This window comes from Helicoverpa zea, chromosome 16 (genome assembly GCF_022581195.2).
Source record: "Helicoverpa zea isolate HzStark_Cry1AcR chromosome 16, ilHelZeax1.1, whole genome shotgun sequence".
Lineage (NCBI taxonomy): Eukaryota > Metazoa > Arthropoda > Insecta > Lepidoptera > Noctuidae > Helicoverpa > Helicoverpa zea.
In genome coordinates this window covers 3,561,298-3,586,946 of record NC_061467.1, presented here as the reverse complement: position 1 = coordinate 3,586,946, position 25,649 = coordinate 3,561,298, and the positions used below count along the sequence as shown (strand labels likewise).

The 25,649-nt window shown below is 35.7% G+C and overlaps 1 protein-coding gene across 1 annotated transcript in view; it reads right to left on the bottom strand.

Annotated features, from left to right (window-relative positions):
• Nucleotides 1–19,472: 19,472 nt before the first annotated feature.
• The window catches only part of LOC124637434 (beta-3 adrenergic receptor-like), a 114,577-nt gene continuing 108,400 nt past the window's right edge, over nucleotides 19,473–25,649 (bottom strand). The window contains exons 3-4 of the mRNA XM_047173916.1: nucleotides 21,438–21,656; nucleotides 19,473–21,362 (exon numbers count right to left, since the gene is read on the bottom strand). Of these exons, the coding sequence (XP_047029872.1) occupies nucleotides 20,259–21,362; nucleotides 21,438–21,656 (1,323 nt within the window). The 3' untranslated portion in view covers nucleotides 19,473–20,258. The remainder of the gene's footprint in view (nucleotides 21,363–21,437; nucleotides 21,657–25,649) is intronic.

Genomic DNA, 25,649 nt, shown 5'->3' with positions numbered 1-25,649 from the left:
CAATGCTGGGGAGTTGTTGCGCCATTTTTTTTTTCGCAGCAAAAACGCAGGAAGTGGTGAAAATGTTCGCTTTTGGGGTTGTCTTTACTATTTGACTTTCGAAATTTATAAGCCTAATTTGAATAAAAGTTTTTGAGTTTAAGTAGATTCCTTATGTATGTATTTTTCTAAGGTTGGTTTTTAATTCATGGCTCTGATGAAAGGTTTTTATTCTCTCTTGGTATATTGAATTATTTTAGTTTAACATTTTATCATATTTTTCCACAGAATCAACGGAATTGGTGAATTGATTTGAAAGACATGAAATAATAAATACTTGCATAATTCATTGAACTAAATGGCATCATTTATTGTAATCAATTTTATTTTGAAGTCATATCGTGACTCGATTAAATTAATTATTAAATATTTTATACAAGTTTTTTTTTGGTTTTGGTATGTTTTACAAACTACTTATTAAATCTTTTCAAGTTTGAAGAGTTATATACCTCGAGTAAGCATAGAATATAGGTACCTCGTACCTTTGTGTCGGCTTACTGATCAATTCCAAGAAAAGCAATTGTTTGCTATAATAGAGATATGCGTACTTGAGCTTATCTCTGTTTTATTCCACAAGCTGAAGACCAGCTGATGTTGTCGACACACTTTTCTTAAACCTCACTGATGTTAGTTGATTAGTAGGTAAGGCAGAACTCGTCAACCTCTGGTCTATTGACGGTCTTTAATGTGATATATAATTTGTGATTGACACCTTTATGGGGTTTACTCGTCGACTTTTCGCTGTTTGGCCACGTGAAGCTTCTTATACTATGTAGTGATTTATTTTATTGTTTAATCTTATCTTTATTTTCAACCGACTTCCCAAAAAAGAGTAGGGTCTCAATTCGGCCGGTATGTTTTTTTTTTCTATGTATGTACATCGACTACTCCGAGGTTTATAGACCAATTTACGTGGTTCTTTTTTTGTTTGACGCGAAATAGCTGCCAGTTGGTCCCATAGCCATCAGGTCAGGATCTGATGATGGGAACCCTGAGAAATCGAGGGCAACCCTCGAAAAATGTAGGCATAAATAGGGTAAACACTTGACATTCAGGTGTATGCTTGAAAGCACTATTCAACAGTGAAGGTTTGGAGCTAGCCTAATGATGGAGACCAGAGAGGGTCGAGGGAACTCGACAACTGAATATGTAAAATAATACCTCGTATTTGGGTTTATATTCTTTGTATTGATGAGAACTTTCCACTTATATGGATAGTGACAGACAACTATTCGTATAACTGAAAACCTGTAAATAAAAAACTTTTTTACAAAAAAATTAAACCGCCTGCCAAAAACACTAAAAAGAGAAAAAAACTAATTTTAGGTGCATCGGCCTAGAAGTCGGTGGCACAATTAACTTAGTACCATCCATTAGACACCGATTTCTAGGCCGATGCACCTAAAATTAGTTTTTTTTTACTTTTTAGTGTTTTTGGAAGTCGGTTTTTATATTAAAAAAAAAAAACTATTCCACTAAACGTATCTATAACAACAACTTAAAACAATATCTAAGAATAAACAAAGATACCGTCAGGTACAGGAAAATCTCCAAAGGACCTTGGTTTGTCAACATTTTTTGATGGTTTGCCTGGGTTTGCCCCATGTTTGCCCCTGAAGATACCTAGTTTTGAAAAAAACTCTGAAATGGGGTCGGATACACTATAGCTGCCTATTCTATTTTTGGTCGATGGCAAGCGATTTGTCGATGCCGATGTTAATCAATAATAGAACATAGAACTGACCATTGACATATTATAACTACAATGTATGTCATATAACTATAGAACCTATAGAACTAACCAATAGACCACAATAGACAGTGACAATGTCTGTGAATATTTTGATCAAATGATGACAGGAATAATGAAACTTCGTAACTTATCTATATGATGTGGTAAGTAAATAACTATTATATAATATAGCTAGTTTACTTTAACAAACATAACGTATTTCAGTTTTACCATTTTATCTACTACCATCTTTAAAATACGTGTGTTACCGTCCAAACCCGATTTCAGGCAAATTCGTTTTGCTTAGGCTAACCTGAAATAGTATAGCCTAGTTCGAACTAATTTGTTTCAAGCCCTATAGGATAAACCAGTTTAGCCTAGGCGAAACTAGTTGATCCTGAAATAAATACGAACTCCCTAGGATAAATTAGTATGTCGTAGTCTGAGCATTTGTCAAAACTAGTTTGTCCTGAAATGAGGTTTTGCTGGTAACATTTGTATGTATCTATCTACATATCTATCTATCTATATAAATAAAAATGCATTGTTGTTCGTTAGTCTGATTAAAACTCGAGCAGGGCTGGGCCGATTGAGCTGATTTTGGTTTTAAAATGTTTGTAGAGCTCCAGGGAAGGTTTGAACGATACGAAGTTCGCGGGATCAGCTAGTATTTAATAAACGACAAGTGCTATTCTATTTCAGTTTTCCCATATGTTGCAAAGTTTGGTTCATATTAATACCTCTTGCAATCATACTGGGGTGGATGTTCTACAAAAAATTCAAAGAAGAGAATTCATTAACAGAGGTCATTCATGTTTACAATAAGTAAGACTTTTTTTATACACGTTGAATTTGCATTTGCTATTATTAGTTTGTATCGCTTTTAAAGAAAAGGTTAGAAAAGTTATTTATTTTTTGCAACATTGTTTCTTATTCAAATGCATGTGTTGGACTTTCTGTCATTGCTTCTGTTGTAATTTTGATGTTTGCTAATAAATCTTACTAAGGCCACAACTGCACAGGCAATTCACCTAGCGAGTTAGCGTATGAAAAACTTTCTTAAATGTACGGGACCGACCACACTGCGTTCTTGGCGTCCCTTAGCGTGCTTTTATGGAGTTTCTTGCCGGTTCTTCTCCATTAGACCAACTCTTTGGAACCATGCAACTAGTTTGACGTTTCGAAAGAGCTTTTATAGGCCCATTTGAAATAATGAATTTGACTTTGATCCATGTAGGTAAATAAGCGTGATGGTATTTTGTAGCGAGGCGAGAGGTGACTAGCCAGCCTCTAGGCCCGAGCCTGTGTGGACATAGTCTTCTTATGTTTTTTTTTTTTGCAGCGCTACTAAAAGAGCTAGTGCAACTAACAACACACGTTTGCAAGAATTTTACTATGAATGGCGAAATTGGAGCGTTTAGAAGTATTTTGTTTGTACTTACTATAATCATAGTTATGTTTTTTGTAATTGCTAAGTCGAATTTTGATATTAAACGTGATTTTTAACAGTTTTTGTTTTACTTATGCGTTTACAATATTCAGATTATTAACCCAGGTTGTAGTAATATTAGGTTGTGATAATTTGAAGTAAAAGGCTATGAGAAATTGAATAAATTGGATAGTTATGTATAAATTAGTCGACACAAGACTCTTTAGTAACGAAAATTAAGGATTCCAAACAAGACTATGAATTTAATGCAATATGATGCATTTGGTGTTCACGTACTTATTATCTGCATAGCTTTCTCCCAACTACTTGTATGTTGGGGTCGGCCTTCCGTCTAATCGGATGACTATAAATAAATAAATAAACCAATAACCTTAGTAAGAATTGTTGTCAGACTTACTCGTAACGACTGCCAAAGATGTTCAAATGACAGCTGGGACCTACTAATTGTGTCATTTATTGAAGTTGTGAGGACGAGATGGTCACCCATCCACAAACCGACCGCGCGGCTCTTACTCATACTGTTGCTTACCTATTACAGAACCTAATACTTATTAACTTACCTAAGTCAAGAACTATCGAGAACTTACTTGTGTGGTGGGCGATATCTTGAACTATTATAAGTTCGGCCATTCAGAGAATGCGTTCCTGACACGTCGCGATTGAACTGACGACGTAACTACATTCATTGATTATTGATATAATAATGTTGTTTTAATGCTCCTCAATTGTTAAAACGGTAAACAACCAGCAAAAATATTTTTATCGTAACTGCAACGCCATTGCAAAGTTACGTCGTCAGTTCAATCGCGACGTGTCAGGAACGCATTCTCTGAATGGCCGAACTTATACATCATTATTATTATCAAAATGTAATAAAATAATACCGTTTATTTATTCCCCGTAATATATCAGCCATATAAATGAACCTTTAATAGAAATCGTTGTTTTCCTCAATATCAACAACATTTTTATCTGTGTATTATTCTGAGAAAATAAGGCTATACTTTGTCATACTTAGATAGTTTAGTTTATTTTTTGTCAATATAAAACACAATAACCCATAGGCAAGAGGAAGGTATCTTATCAATATTTCATCTATAATCTATAATACTATAATAATATTATAAAGAGGAAAACTTTGTTTTTTGTTTGGTTGTAATGGATAAACTCAAAAACTACTTTACCGATTTTAAACATTTTTTCACCATTAGAAAGCTATATTATCTACGAGTAACACAGGCTATATTTTATAGTAGTGTAGCTTCCACGGGACGCGGGTGAAACCGCGGGAAAACGGCTTGTAAGGTATATAATTATGGAATACGCTAAGTACTAAGGCCGCTTATATAAAATTTTCCTTTCATTGGTGGTTTTATATGACACTATGTATTAGCTGTTCTCCCGCAGCTCCATCGACCATACAAATTCTCGCATCTGGGTCAAAAAGACGAACAAAGTTTTTATTTATTTTTTGCATTTAGCTATAATATTTTAGAGTCCCAGCGTCCAGAGCAAATCTACAAAAAGTCTGTGTTTTTTTGTAATATGAGAGCATAAACGTCCCTGATATGTTCAATGTTTATCAATAGATATATCTTGATACCTATTTCCAATTCCCGCTAAACAATAAACGTTCACAAAGAAGATAATTGCCAGTGGATCACAAAGCGAATCCATTGCTTGTCATGTATCGTAACGTTACGTAAAATTACGTAATGGATACCTTCACGATGGCTATAAAATGTTGAAGGACGGGTCTAAACTGTTTATAAAATAAGCTTCATAATCGATATATCGATGCATAAAGCTAATTTTACGATTTGAAGTCTAGTAGGCTTCGATTGTGGTAGGTAGTTTGAATCTGGATTTTATAATCGTATATTCCTTGATAATCTATACTATGATATCTATACTAATATAATAAAAAGTAAACATTTTTGTAGGTTTGTACCAAAAAGGCTCTAATCTATTGAATTGATTTCATAAATTCTTTCACTTTTGGAAAGCTGCACTCTTACCTAGTTACATAGGCTTAAGGCTATACTTTATCGCGATTCCCAAACAAAATATACAGTTCATTTTTCTAGTTTCACCTAATTGAGTCTTTTTAACCTACCTACTCTTCCCAAGTGGAGTACAAGAAATAAATCAGAATTAACCATTATTCTAATGGTCTTATTAAGGTTTAATTTTCATATCAACCACTTAAAACAAATTAAAAGTGTCTGAAGTAATTACAAAATCACAAATTAGAGGAGTTTAATAGCGGCAAAGTTCGCTCGCAGAATGAAATTTTCTGCAGTTCTTTTGAACTTTCAGAATTTGAATTACCCATGAATAATAAAATTAGTTAATTTGTAAAAAATATTTTATTTAAGAGTAGCTTACATTAAGTTTTTTAATTAAAGAAATTGCTATTGCTAAATAAATAATGCTCAATTTTGTTCTCCAACCTACTCATATGCAATTTATTGTAATAATCCTTACTTCTGGCCACGAAACCAAAAAATTGGCAGAGGTCTCTATTTCCTACCTGTCCCTACACATAGCTAGTTTTATGTAAGTCTCATTACAGCAAATTGTTTTGTGTTACATATTTACAACCAGGCATAAAAAGACCTTGGGAAGGGTCCACTAATTTCACAGAAATAACGTAAGTACTTACCTCTTGCCCAAGAGAATGAGTCTAAGGAACTCTTAGTTTCATTACTCGCATACTACAAACTTTTGGCAGTTTGTTTGGGCGCATAAATTAGTATGAAGATGAAAAAGTAAGCACATTACAAGGATCATTATTTAGACAGTATCCGACTGAAAACTTTGATCGAAATGAAGATTCTCTTCAGAAAAAAATAGGGCTTGTGTTTAAACACCACCCAAAAAAGTACCTATTTTACTACCAAAAAAATTCTAAACGGTTACCAAAATGGATAAATGGTCACCAAATAACGTTTCCAAAAATATTATTAGGTAAAACCATTTTTTCGTATTATTGACTACTAAAAAAATATATGGACGCCTTTAAAATACACTTTAGACCAAATATTATATATTGTCACTACTTAGATGTTACCAATTATGTAATACCATGACTCCTAATTTGGTCATTTTTGTTAGACTAAAAAAACTAACGATCGCTAAAATATTTCCCAAATACCAATTAATATACTGGGGTTCCCAAACGTACGTCGCTTATTTATTGTTATATGAATTTGTGTGTAACTCAGTAGTAAAATGTAAGCACGCAACATGCAGCAAGCATGGCTTCTGTCACGGCTCCGGCACTGCGGGGCTCCGGCGGTCCCATGCGAGCTTATCGTCGCAGATGGTTTTCACGCTCACCACCGCAGCTTCGGCTTGCTGGCCGGCTCAGCCGGCCAGCCTCAGCCGCGGCGGCGAGCCTTAAAAACTACCTGCGCCTCAGCTCGCAGGCCGCCTCGCCCCTCTGCGCCTACGCGGATTTGAATTGCACTCTAGGGGTAGGGCAGACAAGACTACGTGGAGTCGGTTTTGCAGCGATTCGTTTTCGTCACTAACTTTGATTTTGGTAGTAATATTAATCTTTTAGTTGGATAGAATTTGGTGACCAATAATCCATTTTGGGAACCAAAAATAATATTTGTGCGAGATTTGCGATTTTTCTGATGTTATTTTATTTTTTTTGGATCATAATATTATATACTTTAGTGCCCTTTTAATAAAGTCAATTTATTTTTTTTGGAGTTGTTTATTTTATTTGGTGCCTCAGCTTAGAGTCTTAAAAATATTTTTGGTGATCGCCTAAATTATACCCAAAAAATAGCCTGCTATTGGGTCAGTTATACTATATTGGCCGACTGTTTAGTCTGCAATGTACGGAAACTCTAATAGGAACTATAACGTACTCATTCAAAAGAAAAGATAAACTTTACACAAGGTTGTAATTATAGAGATTTTATTAATTAGCAGCAAACATCAAAGGAACGAATTAATTTGGTAACGCACCAGTTAATTTTCGCGTTTAATTATGTCGGTATTTTAATTAAGATATGAATTTGGTCTAATTTGAACTATATAAAAGACAATTATTAAATTAACCTTTAATAATTAAGTCTCAAGCCCTAATTTCATAATTTAAATATGGTATTATCTAATGGGTTTACCGACATCGATATTTTGGGCAGTGAATTGAAAAATGCTCAGCTTGGATGCGTTGAAAACAAGTTTCTCAATGTGTTCCCGGATTGATAGATGCACTTCTATTTGGCGCGTCCGGGAATTGGTTCCTTTCAATCTCCACAGCTTCCGGCAACGCTGTTTTTTTAACTCACCTTTTTAAAACTCTGTTAGAAAAACTTTCGCATTCAGCATTTTTAGGATTTCCTACCTGAAATAGGTGTAGGTATACATAGGTAAGTAGGTACGTATAACATAGAACATTTTTGTTTTTCTGTCCAAACGTATGATGAGCTATTTCGTAGTTTTTAATCGAACGTTCTGAATGTCAGTAATTGCATCTCAATATAGAGGTACATGTCATTCTATGAGTAGACTACCGCAGATTATTATACTATTGCCATTTTTCATCAAAATCCAATCAAAAGTAACAAAAATCGTTTAGTTTTAAATTTACGTTTATTGAAAGAGATTTCAGGTTAAGCGTTACTAGTGCTGAAAATTGTATTTTCTTGTTACGGCGGTGTTTCGGATGGCACGTGAAACTGTAGGTCCCGGCTGTCAATGAACATCCTTGACAGTCGTTACGGGTAGTCAGAAGCCAGTAAGTCTGACACCAGTCCAACCAAGGGGTATTGGGTTGCCCGGGTAACTGGGTTGAGGAGGTCAGATAGGCAGTCGCTTCTTGTAAAGCACTGGTACTCAGCTGAATCCGGTTGGACTGGAAGCCGAACCCAACACCGTTGGGAAAAGGCTCGGAGGATGAGGATGATGTTACGGCGGCGGTGGTTTGTACCGGATTACGTATACTCGGTCCGGACGTAGGTGCAGATCGACGGAAATCGGTGCACCGTGACGTCATACACTATTTAATATAGTACATATTAAATAGTACATATTAATATAGTACATATTAAATAGTGCAACCTGTTTCTTTATGTAAACACCCTAACTCAAGAAAAATAAAGTAACATTTTTCTGTTTCCAAGAATGCAAGTAAGAAAAATACATTTGAGAGGTTTCTTCTCATTTGAGAGGGAACTCAACTCCCGCCGAGTGCCGAGTGCCGAGTGGGTTTCAGTCAATCGTCTTTTTTGGGTTTGGAAATGTGGATCATGCTTTTGAGAAATTATTGAGCAGTAGTAAGTAAATATTAAGTGTGGGAATCGTACTAAGTGTTATTTTTCTGATAAGCATTTTTTAGAATGAAATCTGAAAAAAATGTGTTTACCTACATCTTATTAAAAAAGATATCAAGTAGCTTCAGCTGTCTGAATATAAATCAGTCAATCTATGGCTGATTTGTTTGGAAACATTCTTCACGCACCAATATTAAAAAGAATTCAAAATATTAACATTAGAAAACAAATTAAGAGAGAAAAAAATATAAGACTATTGTGATAGTGGTTCTAATAAACTAATTCAACAAATGGATCACGACCAAGGGAGCAAAGTACTAGGGGTAGAAGTTGTAATTTCTCATGAGAACTAACTGGTACCTCCTCGGGGATAAATTGCATTCCATCTCGATTTGATATTACACGTGCTACAGTAATTCTCTATACTGGTTGAAATAGGTACTATGAACAATTTAATATAAATAATATCTCTATAATTATCATAGGTAATCTCAGCATCGTCTGCCTAGCCTTTTCCTTTATTGTAATCGAATACAGCTTAACATCAGTGTTTTATAATGAAGCGACAGCATAACTGACTACTACTGTTGGCCTTACTGTTACTGTTGTTACTGTTACAGCCTTTTTATCGTCCCACTGCTGGGCATAGGCCTCCTCTCACACGGAGAAGGATTGAGCATTAATCACCACGCTTGCTCAATGCGGGTTGGTGATTACAGACTTTATAGTCCAGGTTTCCTCAAGATGTTTTCCTTCACCTTTATATCAGCCATTGGTGTCTAAGATATACTTAGAAAGTACATACAAACTTAGAAAAGTTGCATTGGTACTTGCCTGACCTGGAATCGAACTCACGCCCTCATACTCGAGAGGTTGGTTCTTTACCCACTAGGCCACCACGACTTTTGGCGACTGTTGGCCTTAGTGTTTAGGTATACAAAATCATTGGTGTATCTGTATATTATATTATTTGTAAAAACTCTTCAGTCATCTGATGATTCAATATTTCGGCACTCAGCTATATTTTTCTTATTCAAGTAATCTAATCAATGTGCTCATGCTAAGACCACCCATTATATCACATGTTAAATTCTACTGTGTTAACTAAAACAATTAGTTAAAAATGTTTTATTTGGCTTTTATTATGAATTCAATTACGAAATATTCCGAGTACATTTCGTTTGTTAATCTCGCAAAATAACTTTTTTGTGAGGTTTTCAATTCGTATAATTAAACTTGGTTCGAAATGAATTTTTAACCGACTTCAAAAAAGGAGGTTCTCAATTCGACCGTATTTTTTTTTTTTTTTTTTTTTTTTTGTATGTTTGTTACGCGATTACTCCGCCAGTTATTAATCGATTTTGATGATTCTTTTTTTGTTTGATAGGATATACTCCCGAGGTGGTCCCATAGACATCAGGTCAGGATCTGATGATGGGAACCCTGAGAAATCGAGGGCAACTTTCGAAAGTTGTAGGCATAATAGGGTAAAAACTTGACACTCAGGTGTACGCCTAAAAGCACTATTCAACTGTGAAGATTTGGAGCTGATCTGATGATGGAAACCAGAGAGGGTCGAGGGAACTCGACAACTGAATATATAAACTACCTCGTGTTTGGGCTTAAATTATTTGTATTGACAAGACCTTTGCAACAGTGAAGGTTTGGAGCTGACCTGATGATGGAGACCAGAGAAAGTAAGTCGAGGGAACTCGACAACTGAATATGTAAAATACCTCGTATTTGGACTTATATTCTTTGTATTGATGAGAACTTCTCACTTGTATGGATAGTGACAACTATTCGTATCACTGAAAAGCTTTAAATAAAAAACTTTTTTACAAAAAAATTAAACCGACTTCCCAAAACACTAAAAAGCAAAAAAAAAAACTATTTTTAGGTGCATCGGCCTAGAAGTCGGTGGCAAAATTAACTTAGTAACATCCATTAGACACCGACTTCTAGGCCGATGCACCTAAAAATAGTTTTTTTTTTTGCTTTTTAGTGTTTTGGGAAGTCGGTTTAATTTTTTTGTAAAAAAGTTTTTTAATGTTAGAAAACAATGTTATTAAGAACATTTGCAAGCTTCTTGTGCTGATGAGACGCAAGGGGGTCTTAGAAAATAGTTGGTGATAGACCAGTGTTTAACCTTCTTAAATCTATTTTAAATTTGAATTTGAGAAGATTTTTGGTCGTCATAAATACCATGAAGTTTAATGATAACAATTTGGCCTCGGTTTCCTTGAAAAGAAAGGAGAGATACAATAAAGCCATTGCTGTAACCCTGTAACTCAAGAAAAATAAAGTAACATTTTTCTGTTTCCGAGAATGCAAGTAAGAAAAATACATTTGAGAGGTTTCTTCTCATTTGAGAGGGAACTCGATTTATGTGGCTGGTCATTTGCTTTGGACTGAAAAATAGCAACAGATAGGGTCATGCGTACAAATGTTATTTATTATTAAAGAAATTGTTTTGAGATTTTATCTTACCTAATTTGTCGGCTGAAAATGGAGCCCGCTTGCCTCGCATGTAGTTACTCAATTACTGTACATCGATGGTATAACCGCACCATTTTCAATTTCACCAATAGGCGGCAAGTACCTACACGAGTTATGATTTGGTTAAATGGTGCAACTTACCTAAAACTCACTCAGACTTGAAGGATACCTACCAAAATACATGTTCAATTAAAGAGTAATCCAATAAATAAAATGCCAAAAATATTTTCCAGTCTATAATTAATTATTATCTACACCTCTTCAGCGGTTAAGAAGTGAAGCCTCGCTGGAGTGGAGTGTATACAGTTTTGTATCGGAGTACTCTTCAGTCGAGTAGAGCTTAGGAACGTCGAGGGGTGAAATCCGTCGTGATGGGTAGATAGTATCTGTAGTGAGTGACTGTCGACGTTGAAAATTCTAGATTTACAATTACTAAGAATTCTGCATTTTTTTAAATTATCTGGCGAGTGTTATCGAAGTGATAAGTTATTAAAATTGTACCACAGATTACTATAATAGTTACTACGTTGTACTAACTGTGTTATTGTTTCAAAGAAGTACCTATCATTAGTGTAAACTTCATTTTGTGTGTATAATGTATTATGGATACATATACGTCCGGACGGATACGTATCCGTAGCTTGTAACAATATCTAATGTCATTATGAAAGGTGTCCTTGGCAAGTAAGCTAAGCCTGGAGTAGTTGGTTAGTGTATCCGACAATGAACAGTCATCACTGGCCTAGTCATTTAACTGACATGTAGTCTTACGAATAGGTTGCTTGGGTAAATGGTGTAAGGTCAAATAGGCATGGATATCTTCATGTTAAACACCGATATTTAACTGCATTTGGTAAGACTGCTAGTTGACCCAGCATATTTGGAAATTAACATAGAATTTATACCTATGTACATAGGTAGCCTTCTATTAAGACATCGTCACTAACAGTTCAATAATAAAAATAAATATTGTTCTAAAATTCTTTGCAAGATATAAAAACGTAAACTAAAACGCAAGAGTTGTATGTCGTTGGTCAATGTATTGGTCTCGTGCGGTCAAGTCATTCGAGATATTTGTGCTGAGGTGCCGCTTCAGTTGGAAAGAATATTGGCTGACAGTTATTCATTTCACTCGTCCGTTCGTAATTACTGTATAAGTATTGTGTATTTCTTGTGCTTTGTTTGATACTATGCACGTCGCTCCTGCTGAGCCAAAAGTTTTTGAGCTTGACATGCAAACTAATATTTGATTATAATAATACCTAAATACGCTACTTATGGCAATTGGTTGATCTGATGATCATGAACTTGTGACTTCCGTGCCTACGTTAAAGTTTTTTTGAGTACTGCATTAGAAATCGGAAAGCTGGGTCGGGATCGGAAACAACCCTTATTTTATATACCTGAGTTGCTTTCACTACTCCCTCCTGAGTTTTCATTTAAACCAAAGCGCGGAGGCCAATCAAGCTTTATGTTTTCAAGAACCCGTACAACACATAATTCAAGAGTAAAAATGGAGAAAAATAAAATAACTTGTTGTACTTTTACTGCGGAAACTTAAGTACCAAGCAGAGCTCTATTGTGTTACATTCTGAGAAATATGTTGGGAAAAGTGTAACCTGTAGGTACTTTTTAACTTGCCTTTTACTGGCTTACAATTTTCTTTTATCACGTGAAAGTATGGGCTAGTGAGGTGCACTTAATAGTCTTTTTATTTACCCAAATAACATCCTAGACGCCATGATTCTATCAATGGTTGCGAAAAGCCCTCTTGTCTTTGCAATAAGTTTAACAGCTTTTGACACTATAACAAACCATTTTCATACATTACTGCTATACCTCATCTTCGTATATTGTAATATCTTAATGGACTCGTATGTCACCCGACGTGCCCTCAGATCCAGTCACAGTGATAATTCCATACTTGCAGGAACAGCTGTTTTACTCAAACGTTCAGATTAGCTTTAGATAAACGATAATAGAAGGACGGCTTTTAAAATAAGTCCTTTCGGTCCGGCTTTAATTAAATTTTATCTTAGCTAACCCTTGGATAACAGTTAGCTGGTAGGATTATGAATAATCCTCATAATATAATTAAACTAGGACGTATTTAGATATAGGAAGGTACCTACTTAGTTATGATTTAAAATAGGAAGCATATTGATATAAAGTGTATTATTTCACAGATTCAATTTTATTTTTTGATTTAATACTTTTCAGTTACATTAGTTATGCGAGTACTTTTGTAACTGAATTTTGATTTATTTTATGAATAAGGATTGGCAGTTTTTGATAGTGCTTAAAAATACTCAAAAAGCACCCAAATTTTAGACGATGTAGTTACATTGGCTACGCTGTATGCTTTCATACATAGTACAATGTCACAACGGGTCAGGGTTAAGCCGATACCAGCCGTGTGGTTGCAAACGTATCCGATATGGTTAGCAATAAAATTAATTAAACATTGTTATTTCAGCAAACGAGCCGCGACCGCCGCTGTCATCCTGTTACGGACAATTGATGAGTTGCGGTTTAGAATTTGATATCAATGGTTGCACTACACACATGATAGCGCATTATGGACGTCGTCGGTATATCGTCTCAGTGTTGGGAGTTATTCCAACAGTGGAAAGATAATGTCTGACTATATTCTTCTAAAGTACATAAATAGACTTACCTAACATTGATGAATGCAAGGTTCCGAAACTGCATACTTGCATACTGTTTTGTAATAGACGCCTCTATTATTCAATTATCCACACTAAGTTACTACAGTTAGCTAACTATTCAAATTAAATTTTTCATACGTAAATGCGCTAACATTCTACCTTGTGTTTGCCCATTTGCCGTGTTTATATTTGCCACACACTGTTGCCATTCGAATAGGCTTTTTAGGTCACTGGTGACACGGCCGAAAATTGTGTCTATTTTGGCGAATTGTCATTTTTCACCTGGATAAGTAACGTGAAGCGAATTTAGTTAGGTATTTTAGTTTGCAGTCCGAATATCATGCAGTGAAATTATTTGTTTCTAAAATGGAACGAAATAGTTTAAATAAACACTCTTATTTCTAGGCTCTTCTAAAGTGAATTAATATCTCTACTCAACTCATTCAGTTTAGGTACATGAAGATTATACATTTCTTTCTACTAGGCCTTTTACAAAGCGTCTCTTTCAAAACTTTGGGGTTCACCCGTATCTATGTCCACAAAACTCAAATATAAAAGCCACGGTTTTGAACTGACCCCTTATTCGTTTTATTTGGTTAAAACAGATAAGTAGGCAGTCGCTCCTTGTCAAACACTCGTATTCAGCTGCCAGTTAGACTGGAAGCCGACCCCAACATAGTTGGATAAAGGCTAGGCGGATGAAGATTTGTTTAATTTGATTATCAGACCATTCATATCAGTAGTTATACCTTTACTCAAAGCTCTTTGACATGAATATTGTTTTGCAAATATTACCCAAATACTTCTAAGTAGTCAACATAATATGAGCCAAAAATGTTCACTTGTAAAATTACTTCACAAATGTGTGTGGAAGCTGAATTGAGTTTGACCATTTACAAAAAATATACTGCCTCTTTTAAAGTGAACAATTTTGCACCCCTCTGTGTCTATTTAGGTATACAAATGTGTACTGAGCTTTCTAAATAGGCAATGAGCCCTTTCTAAAGTAACAAGTATGGTACAAGAATTTAGTCGCATATTGCTTGTTTCACAGCCATGTTCAATGTGCGTACATTTCAAATTGCCTCGAAATGTCACCTATTTACATGTTTTCTTTGCGAAACGTGTGAGCGCCGATATACATAATAGGTATACTACTCGACGCGGCTGTAATAAGGATTCTATTCGCGTTAATATTTAGGTTCGAATTGTATTCCAATAAATTATTATGTAAGTATTAAGTTACAAAGAGTTTACTGAGTTTCATCGAAATCTAAAGCTCACATACTGATCTACTACGAGCTACGAGTTGCTACGTCGTAGCTGACATGCTGTACCAATTGCACAAAAACGGTTGTATATAATTGGAATATTAACTTATTTTTCTTACATATGTATTTTAATGCTAAGATATTCAGTAAATGCAGAACTAATTCCTCCTAAAAATGCCAATGTTTCGATTGAGTGTATTACTGGCACACCAACAGCTTTCCTAACAGAAAATGTATAAAAAACAAAGTGTAATAAAATATAATAAATAAGTATAATAAAATAGGTACCTATAGAATTAAGTATTCTTATATTTATTTATTTTCTTGCTTTTCTATCAGCTAAGCCTCTTATGAGAAGCTTTTATGCACCGCACAATTAATTTAATTAGCTCCGTCGTTGCAAAAACTTTGTTCTTTGTATTATAAAATGAAATTTCATATTAGAAATCATTTTTTGAAGGTAAATCATATAATATAATCATTTTATATAGTGTATTATTTTTAATTTCGGTAGATAGTCATAGTTCATCTTTAGTATGAAAAACAGATTTTATACGCATGAATTGCTTTATGTTAATATGTTTTTTTTTTAAATAATTTACAGCAATTTCGAATTAGATATTAGTTGCATTAAGAAGACACAAAAAAGAAGTACTTATCCACATATTCTTTTAGTTAGTTTTAAACTGCTTTTTTGTCTGTTTTTCGTCTGAATTGAATATCGCCAACAATCCCCTTTATTCCCCTTTGTTGATAAACATAGTACAAATAGAATTAAAAAAGTGTAGTTGTTAGTTTGAAAAGAGATGCATAATTCACTTTCCATTGTAATGGCACCGCAAACTTTCATGAATGTTTCATGAAAAAACCTTTATTTGAATACAAAATACGAACTCAAATGCTTTCCACTTTTTTGTAAACAAAAGTTTTTTTTTTTGTAATGTTCCATCGAGAGTTTCACCCTTAATTTTTACCGTTTATACGCATGTTTAATGTTAGTTGTTACAATTAAGGCTAAGCTCACTTTATTGTCTTTCAATATTTTTTGTCGGAGTGTGTGTACATAGAAATTATTTTGTCTAGAGTATTCATTTTGTCATATTATGATTAGTATCAAGTTATCAACACCACCTAATGACCTATGTACTCTAATTCTACCTCTACAATGTTATGTTTAATTATTTTCAAAATTATTCTTTCTTTTGTGATGTACGTTTGCCTTTATTTAATTTAAACAATCTGGAAATTCTTGCTAAGAAATGCAGACACAAATGTTAGGTTGAATAGATGAAATAACAATCTCTTAGATTCCAGACATTGTTTCGACTAGAATGTAAATGCTTCGAGCTATTTGAAAAATCTCACAAGACGTTCTGTATTCAATTTGAATAATATTATTTTGTTACTAGATGTCAAAATTTTATCTTTCTTTCTTTAACTAATTTTAACATTCCTAGATTTGAAAAATAAATAATGTATAGTATTTTACTTATTTTGTAATCTATAATATAAAAATGAATCGCAAAATGTGTTGGTAAGCGCATAACTCAATAACGCCTGGACCAATTTGGCTAATTCTTTTTTAGTTGTGTTTGTTATTGTCAGGAGAACGTTCTTATGAAAAAAAAAATAGGGTAAAGTAGAGAAGTCAGTTGACGGGAGCGAAGCCGCGGGCAAAAGCTAGTATTTGATAAAATTATTATAAGAAAACTGACATTGATATGAACAACATGTCAATTGAGTTTGACAGCGCGCCATGATGAAATTTTGCGCGCGAAACGTCATGGCTCGTTTAATGGCGCTTGCCGTCATTTTCATACGGTAATCGAGATAGGCTGTAACAGTACCGAATAAAACAGAATTTAATTATGGTATTGTAGGAAAATAGCCAACTTGGCTACAATTGGGATAATATATGTACCAGTTTAACCGTTAGATGTATTATTAGCTTTAATTAACAGAATAATTAACAAACCTGATATAATATGTAGTTCGTAATTGAACTTCATTTGAAATAGTTTAATTTGTTAGGATATTTTGTCTGTAGATTGAACCTTAATTATGTTATCGTATGTCTTGACTTTGAAAATGCTTTCATGATTATAACAATAAACCCAAATTCTTTTAAACGGTTTTATTTAGCTCACCCCCTTTGTTTTTTTATGATTATAACAACAAACTTCTATAATCTTCCAGTTAACCTTATTTCGATTTGTGTTCTAGGATCAGCAATAAAACCACAAAATACCTTACGAGTGTTATTTAATTAATCTCTAATACATAATTTAAAATTAACACAGACATAAAACAACAGCTCATTGACTAGAATAACAATTCGTATTTACTTTATATTAAACATTTATCATCGAACAACGACATTTAAATCTTTTCTTTATAAATAATTTATCTTTACACTATGTCTACATCACTTTTCTAAGAAAACATTGCGAAAACAATATGCTGTCATCATTCACTAATACTATGAAATAACTTTTGGAGGAGCTTGAACAATGATACAATTAATAAATATATTGAATAATAGATTCGTACTATTTGTTCTCCTTCCAATCTGTGGAGGAAACTTGGTTTCCTGAAAATAAATTAATATTTGGCTTTGTGATAATAGATGAGTAGGTATGAATACATTTTAAGGTTCGTTCTGAATGTTAACTGCGGTCCGCATAAAATCGGTCACAGCTGCACTACGGGTTTGGGTACATGAAAACGTTTTGGATCGATTTGCAGTTAGCTACAGTCGGCAGCTAGAATTCAAAACGTACCTTTATTATGTAGAAATACGATATAACCAGATAGAACATAAATCTTAGACATCATATAAAATGTCTATTAAATATAGGCTATATTAACACAATTTTCATAATTTGCTTTGCAAAATTTTGGCCAATTTTATACTTTGTAATATGGCATCAGTTACACTATTTCAAAAATATACACTTTATGGTTTACCAAAACAAAAGTTGCCCATACTCTTATATAGTCATTACAATCAATAAAAAACAAAGTATGTATGTAAATGGTTTTCCGAGGACACCATTTAATAAACGGAACAAGAAGCATTCGACTGTAGGTACATAGACAAATATACAATTTACTAGAAATATACAACTTACGAGTAAGGTCAACAGTGATTTCAAATACTTATAACATTTCAAAAATACATAAATATAATATTTTCTTAGCTCAATAATAACATTTTTATTGGCCTCAACTTTCAATAAGCGTACTGTAGACTAGGTTAGATTAGGTATAAATTAATAATTACCTGAAAAATTCTGAATATTTGAACGTTTCATCAAAACATTGAATATTTGATTTTTTGTAAAGACTGGAGAAAAATACATATTTTTTATCCTGAAATGTTTCAGGGGGTCATACATAAAAATATATAAAAATAGCGCAAATGAAACTATATATTTAGGCCGAAATATTCTAGTATATACTGATGGCATAAATAAACAAAGGTATATTCCAAAAAATAGGTCCATATTTTGTGTAGAAACGCCTTCTTATTATACACCCCTCGGGGCCAAACGAGTATTGGGCGAAATATAGTGAATATCATCGTATATAAGTCATTAATTATGTCGGTAAAGAAAATAGTGCTTCTTTTGTATGCCATAAAGTTGTGATTACACCAAACAGAGAAGACGTACTCGTATTTTTTCAATTAAAAAACCCAAGGGTTTAATTTTGATTTTAACCGATGTTACTAGATTTTTTAAAGTAACGTAATCAAACGTCAACCACAGTTTATCTGACAACAAGATTAACTAATTTTTAATCAAAATCTGTACAGATGAAGCTACTTGGGGCGAGAGTGAAGTAAGAGATTGCTTTCTCTGCTAAACTAACAGAAGTTCGGTCTAATCTGTGTAAGCGTGCGGTGACACTGAAGCCACAGGAGTTCCCAACTTGGACGGTTGCGATGCGTAAAAGCGTTGCAATGTAAACTATCCTCTTAACAAACCTATGTGCACTCAACTTAACAAACCTAGGCCCATCTGGAACTAGGCCAAATAACACACGAGGTTGTACATCCTAAGACATTTATATACACAAGCTACATTTGTATATGTATACCTAGCTATCGTTCGACAAACAATTGCGATCTATATACCTACTAATAAGCCTCTGACCTTGGTCTTTACTTGCGCATCTGGACCTAACAACTATTTATATATAAATAAATATACAAGGTGTTGATTTGCATTTGTGCCATAGTTCAGGAGGAGGACATACAATACGTAAATAATCGATTGGAATTACACTAGATGGGAAATAACTAATATGGACTGCTTTTTTTGTCATTGTAATGTCGTGGTATTTCCGAAGTAATCCAATTTTATGAATGAAATTTATGAGTGATCGTTGCGTATGCTTTGTGTTTGCGTTTATGTGAGGGTGCAGCACGGTTTTAACGCCAGTAACATACGCGCCAAGTTTAAATAAGGCTAGATGACATTTACGGAATTCCGAAAAAAAAATAAAGAAAAAAAATTACGTACCAATTTTTTTATTGATTTGGGTCGAGAATCATTAGCATAATTACCTCCTTGAATATGGCACGGATGCAAATCAACAGCTTGTATAATTTCAATTATTCCATTCATATTGAGTTATACGTTATTATCTAGGTACACAATGTTGGCAGAAAATGTACAATGAACCTGGCTCATTGACGAAAAATAAATGCTGACGATGTTCTAAATAACTGGCTTTAAAATTACAATCAATCAACTAGAAAGGTAAGCAGACTATAAAAATATATTTGGCTTCGTTTGTTCATGTGTAACTAAATCCTTAAATTTTTATTTTTTAATAAAAATAATTTAATTTACAAGTAAAATGACAACAGCCCAACGGTTAAGATGCGTCACAGGAGAAAAACCTGGTTCGATCCTACGCGTTGCACTATTGACATTAATCTTAAAAATAAAACAGATCATAAAAAAAATAAAACAACGAAATCTCATATCTCACTAAACCTATGGAATATTTCGGAAATTATCTTTACGATACACTAAAGTAATACTTCAGTAGGTAAAGCTAACGATATGGAGGAACCCTGTAGGAGAAATCGTACGCCTACGATACAGTTGTAAATAGTCATAGGAAACTTTATATATTTGGTCACCGCCCGGGGAGGTCGAGACACGGGTGGACGAAGCGATTAAAAAATAACATCTCAAAACACCGAAGCATTTGACTTCAAACCACACACACACACAGTTATTGTCTTTATACGCACATACATGAGCGACTACTCTAAGCTTAATACCCGTTTTATAAAGCGTCGTGTTTGTCGTGAGTGCCATTCTGCGGCCAAGTGAGCAGCAGCTGTTCGTCAGCGTGGCTGTCGAGGTGCACGTGCTCGGAGATGGCGGGCGAGTACGGCAGCCCACCCAGCAGCGCGCCGCTCGAGCGCGATTGCTGGCGGCATAACGGCCGCCGCGTCGGCGACTCGCTCTCGTCAGACATGGCGCGCGTCACAGTGATGCGCGGAGACTGTCGCCGCCGCCGGTCTCGGCCGCCCATCTCCTCCAGCCCCAGTGCACGACCCAGCACCACGTGCGGCGGAGCGCGAATGATTGGTATGGCCGACGTGCGTGGCCGTGGAGTCTCTTCTTCCTGTGAGTCCTGTAGCATGTTGCACGACGCCGCCCGCTGGGCAGGCCGCTCCGACCCTCGCGACCCCATCGCTGCCGCGTCAGACAACCTCCTAGTTGTTGGCGGTCGTATGCATCCTGACCCCGCGGATAAAGAAGGTCTACGTGATCCACACGCGCTTGGAGTCCTTGCTTGTATTTCTTGTGTAACTTCGCTTTTAGTCATTCGTTTCCTTCTATAATTACGAAGAGAGTCGCGTAACGCTCGACTTCTAATACCATATAAAATACCGTTAACTGGTGGTGCAGCCGCTAGCAAAGCCGCTGACAGAGCGGCTATTGGCTGCGGTGGCACAGCCACAGCAGGCCATATCAATACGCAATAATATGGAAAGTACAAAATAGCCAGCGAACCGAGAGGCTGGAGAACTGCCGACAGAGCTCTTCGGCGTGGTGGTGGTGGAGGGGAGAAAGGATTTCTTTGGTGTGTGACTGTCACTTGCGCTGATAGTGTCACTTCGTAGATAGCCGCCGCGATCCTATGTCGATGGTAACGAGCTATGCGAAGGATCTTTAGGCTGCAAAGAAGGACAAGAGCTGCGGGCAGCAGCAGAGTGAGCGACGCGTACACGAGGCAGAACCCGAGCGCAGCCGGCCCGGCGCCACAGTCGGGTGCACAATTGCCCAGCCCAGCGCTGTAGGCCAGGGGCGGCTGTGACGCAGCTAGCGGGGCCAGAAGAGCTGCCGTTGCCACCCAGCCACCCGCCACGCAAATCATTACCTGTAACCAAGAAAAGTATGAAGTGTGCAACAAAGCACTCTGGTGCGATAACGGAACGGGGCACAATAATAGTACCTTCTTGGCAGACACAATAGCGGCATAATGTAGCGGTGCGGCAATGGCGGCCGCGCGGTCGGCATGCAGGCCGCAAACGGTCCACAGCTGCAGCGGGTGCAGCGCGTGCAGTAGGGCGCTGCAGGCGCACGCGCCGCCGCCACCACACAGCGCGGCGCCGCTGGCGAGCGCGCCCACCGCGCCCAGGTGTACCAGCAATACTGACGATGCTGATGCCGGCTGCAAAAGTAAACAACAGTTAATTTATTTTCCCTCTTTATACTTCCCCACATAATTATGTAAAATAATTAGTATTATCGATTATATTGATGACCATAATCTGATAAGGAAAAGTTATAAGATCCGTATGATGTATGTACTTATGTATGTCTTTAACAATAAATAAACAGGTTTTGAAATTATCATACGTATGTATAGGAATTGTGTACGTGAGTCGCTCTCAGTAACCCATTTCATTCGATGTATGAACACGATGATGATAGATGAAGTTTAATCGATATCTGCCACAGCACAGACATTTGAGCTTTGCATCGAGCTAGATTGGTGACAGACATTGCTGTTCATATTCGGATCAGATACCGAGCTTCTAATTTTCTAGCCGAACTGGCCTGTTGTTGCGAATTGGAACGTCGGATGAGCTTGTCATTTACAACGGCTTAACAAAGGATTCATTTTTTTATCTTTCAGTTATTCGTCTGGAGATCTTTTGATTACTTCGTCTATTCAGGTCACTAGGTTCTACTAGTTATGTGGCTAACGGTTGGAATGGTAAGTTAACTTTAAAAATTTATGCGAGAATTCCATGATTTCTGTGACTGATGAAATAGTACTCCAGAGTAGCGTGCCCTGAAAAGAAATTCGATTTCAGTAGAGGTAAAGTTAAGTAAGCAACCAAGTTAAGTTACCGAATGCTGATTTTCATATGAAGCAAGCGAGTGAATTTGTAGGAACGAAAAAGCTTTAAAAGACCGCGTTGTTTTTAATAAAATTGTCGTTTCATGCTACGTTCAAAGCGAAAATGTTTTTAGAAGAGAATTATTCGGCATTTTCCAGTGCATGTTTCACGTTGTTATGAAGCCGATTCGCGTTTATAAAATACTGCGATTTTCTTTGTTTAGTCTTTTAAATTTTGAATGTGTTAATACACAAGGGCATGTTTTTATAATACTCTTTAGTACTTTCAATTATTTTTAGCTAAAAAGTGATGTCATAATATACTACGTTGATGAATCATCATCGTCATCCCGTCCCTACCTTTATTACAATTTTTATTTGTGGTTGGCTCTCTTCGTCGACGTTTTTCTGTAAGAAAAGTCGTGAATATTTAAACTTAAACTTTTATAGCCCCATTCAGAAGTCGTATTCGTACAACGCTAGAGGTCAGCTCATGTATGCTAATAAAATATTACTGGGACCTCTTTTCACCAGTGAGCTCCTGATTAATATGGAATGAATACAACACAATAACATACAGTGTGTTTACTTTATAATACGGTTCCGGAGAATTGCTGGCATGAGGTCTTTTGTGTTAAAATGTAAAAAAAACCTAATTTGCACCAGTTGAGTACCTAACTAAGGTGTGTACCTATATTATTTCCAGTTATAATATTTTATTCCACACTAGCTGATCCCGCGAACTTCGTATCGTTCAAACCTTCCCTGGACCTCTACAAACATTTTAAAATCAAAATCAGCTCAATCGGCCCAGCCGTTCTCGAGTTTTAATCAGACTAACGAACAACAATTCATTTTTATTTATATAGATAGATGTTATAAATGGCTAAGGTAGCTATACTTAGTCAAATTATAAGTAACTTTTATAAGTATAACTGGTGGAAAAGAATTCGCTTCCACGATAAAACCTGTTTACACAAATAACTTATTACATTGATACATTACTATTGAGCTTTAATAAATCCTACTTATATTATAAATGTGAAAGTTTGTGAGAATGTATGGATGTATGTTTGTTATTCGATCACGCAAAAACGGCTGGACCGATTTGATTGAAATTTGGTATGTAGATAGGTGATACCCTGGATTAACACATAGGCTACTTTTTATCAACACACCACGCGGGCGAAGCCGCTGGCGGAAGCTAGTTAATCATACTTCAATATAACTTCATATCCGAACCACAGTTACATTAAAGGCTATTAATTTATTAATCACATGACGACGAATGGATTTACCGGCGGATATGACGTAGGTAGCTCGCTCGCGACCTCTGCCGGCTCTTCCGTAGCAACAAGTGGTAATGGAAGAAACAGCTTCCTTGAGTGGCGAGAGCTTATTGTGAAAGCAGGAAGCTACGGCGATGAGGGGTTGGGTCAAACTTGAATGTGTTCTCAATTCTTTAAAAAGTTCTATTGTTAGTCTGTGCGTTTTCACTACTGTAGTTTTATTTTATGACTAAACTATGTAGCTTTCGTCCGCGGTTTCACACGTGCCCCCTAGCCGGATGGTGACAAAAACTCTCCCCAATCCTTAAACCTTCTCCCGGATCTAAGTTACCTCCCCTCTAATTTTCAGCCAAATCGGTCAAGCCGTTTTCATGTTATGTCGTGACAACGGAAAGCGGGTTTCATTTTTATATATATACCTAGATAACATTGACGAAAAACGTAGTAAATACAGTCACGGATATAAATGGTCTAGTAACTGCCAAACATTCGCAAAAACGGATCGACCGGTTGAAATGATTGTTGAAACAGTGGCAAATTGCTAGTAGATATGACCGTGGACTGAACGTAAATAAGGGCCTAATACCTATTATTTATCATACACTCAATATCACATACTTCCCTCTGTTTGTTCTTGAAGGTAAAAAAAGTGGAAATTCAAAAGCATTTCTACAAAAACGAAACCTTTTTGGTTCAACCAAAATATTTTATAACCTCCATGTTAACCCTTTGTGTGCTACGCAGCGTACAGAATTAATATCCCCTGGCATTCGAAGCTTGCCATTGCGAAGTCCACAGGGTTACATACGACAGCCGACATGATTTCTGTGAACCGTGACAAAGTCAGGTATGCGCTCAAGTGAATCTCTAATTGAGCGTAGCGTTTGAGGGTTTTGGAGAATAAATGGTGATGTTACTCTTCTTGAAGTGAAAAGAACCTAGTGTTTAAGATATCTTTGGTGTTATTTAAGTTAATGATTGGTTGTACTAGGTTTGTGTAAAGATATAAGTAGATTTGTAACTGCAACAAAGGCATTCGAAGCTTATCATTACGAAGGGCACAGGGATCAGTACTGCCGACATGATGTAATGTCTATGAGCCGTGACAAAGTCAGGGAAGCGCTCAAGTGAATCTCTAATTGAGCGTAGCGTTTGAGGGATTTGGAGAATAAATAGTGAATATCACTTTAAATAAATCCTTCTTGTAGGTAAGTTTTGTTTTGTCAAGGAGATACAGTGAATAAAAATAAAAATATGGATCTTTGCAAAATTCTTAATTTAACTTTATAACCGATAAGCAGCAGTCGGTGATTTCTCTCAATAATATTGTACACAAATTGTTAACGTTAGGTATTTTTAAATCTTGTCTGTGCTTTTACTGAAACAGTAAAAAAAAACAATGTCTTTTAACAATCCAGAAATAAATCAGACATTTTGCATAGTTACTGAAACATTTGACTACGAATACCTACATGCACGAACTAACAGCAACTTCGATAGAAACAATTTCTTTGACTATGTAAATATGATATTATTCAAACCTAACCGATTTGTGATTCATTTCGTATTCCAGCAACATTTTCATGTTTTCTTTTCCTATCAAAAAGTTTGCAACCCGTTCCTCGTATTGCCTGTTCCTAATAATTTGCACTTTTCTATTTTTATAGGACTGAATTTGACGACTTTAGAAAGTCTATGCTTTCGTAAATATTTAGTTTACAATATGCTCTCCAACGACTGGACACTAGATCTTGGACACAAGATCGATTTAGAAGCAAGAGTTTAAAGTTCAAGATTTTTTTTGTGAGGAAAACTTAAGAAAGAAAACTTATTTATTGACACAAACCATACATACACATAGAAACAACAAAAAAAAACAAAATAAAAGAACAAAAGGTTGCGTCAAATAGGTCCAGTTCAGCATTATGCCAGACAGCTAGGGAGGCTGCTGAGGATGTAGGTGAAGGAAGAACTTAGTTCAAACAGGGCTGATCTGAAGAGATTGCTCAGTAGTTTTAAGCCCTACATC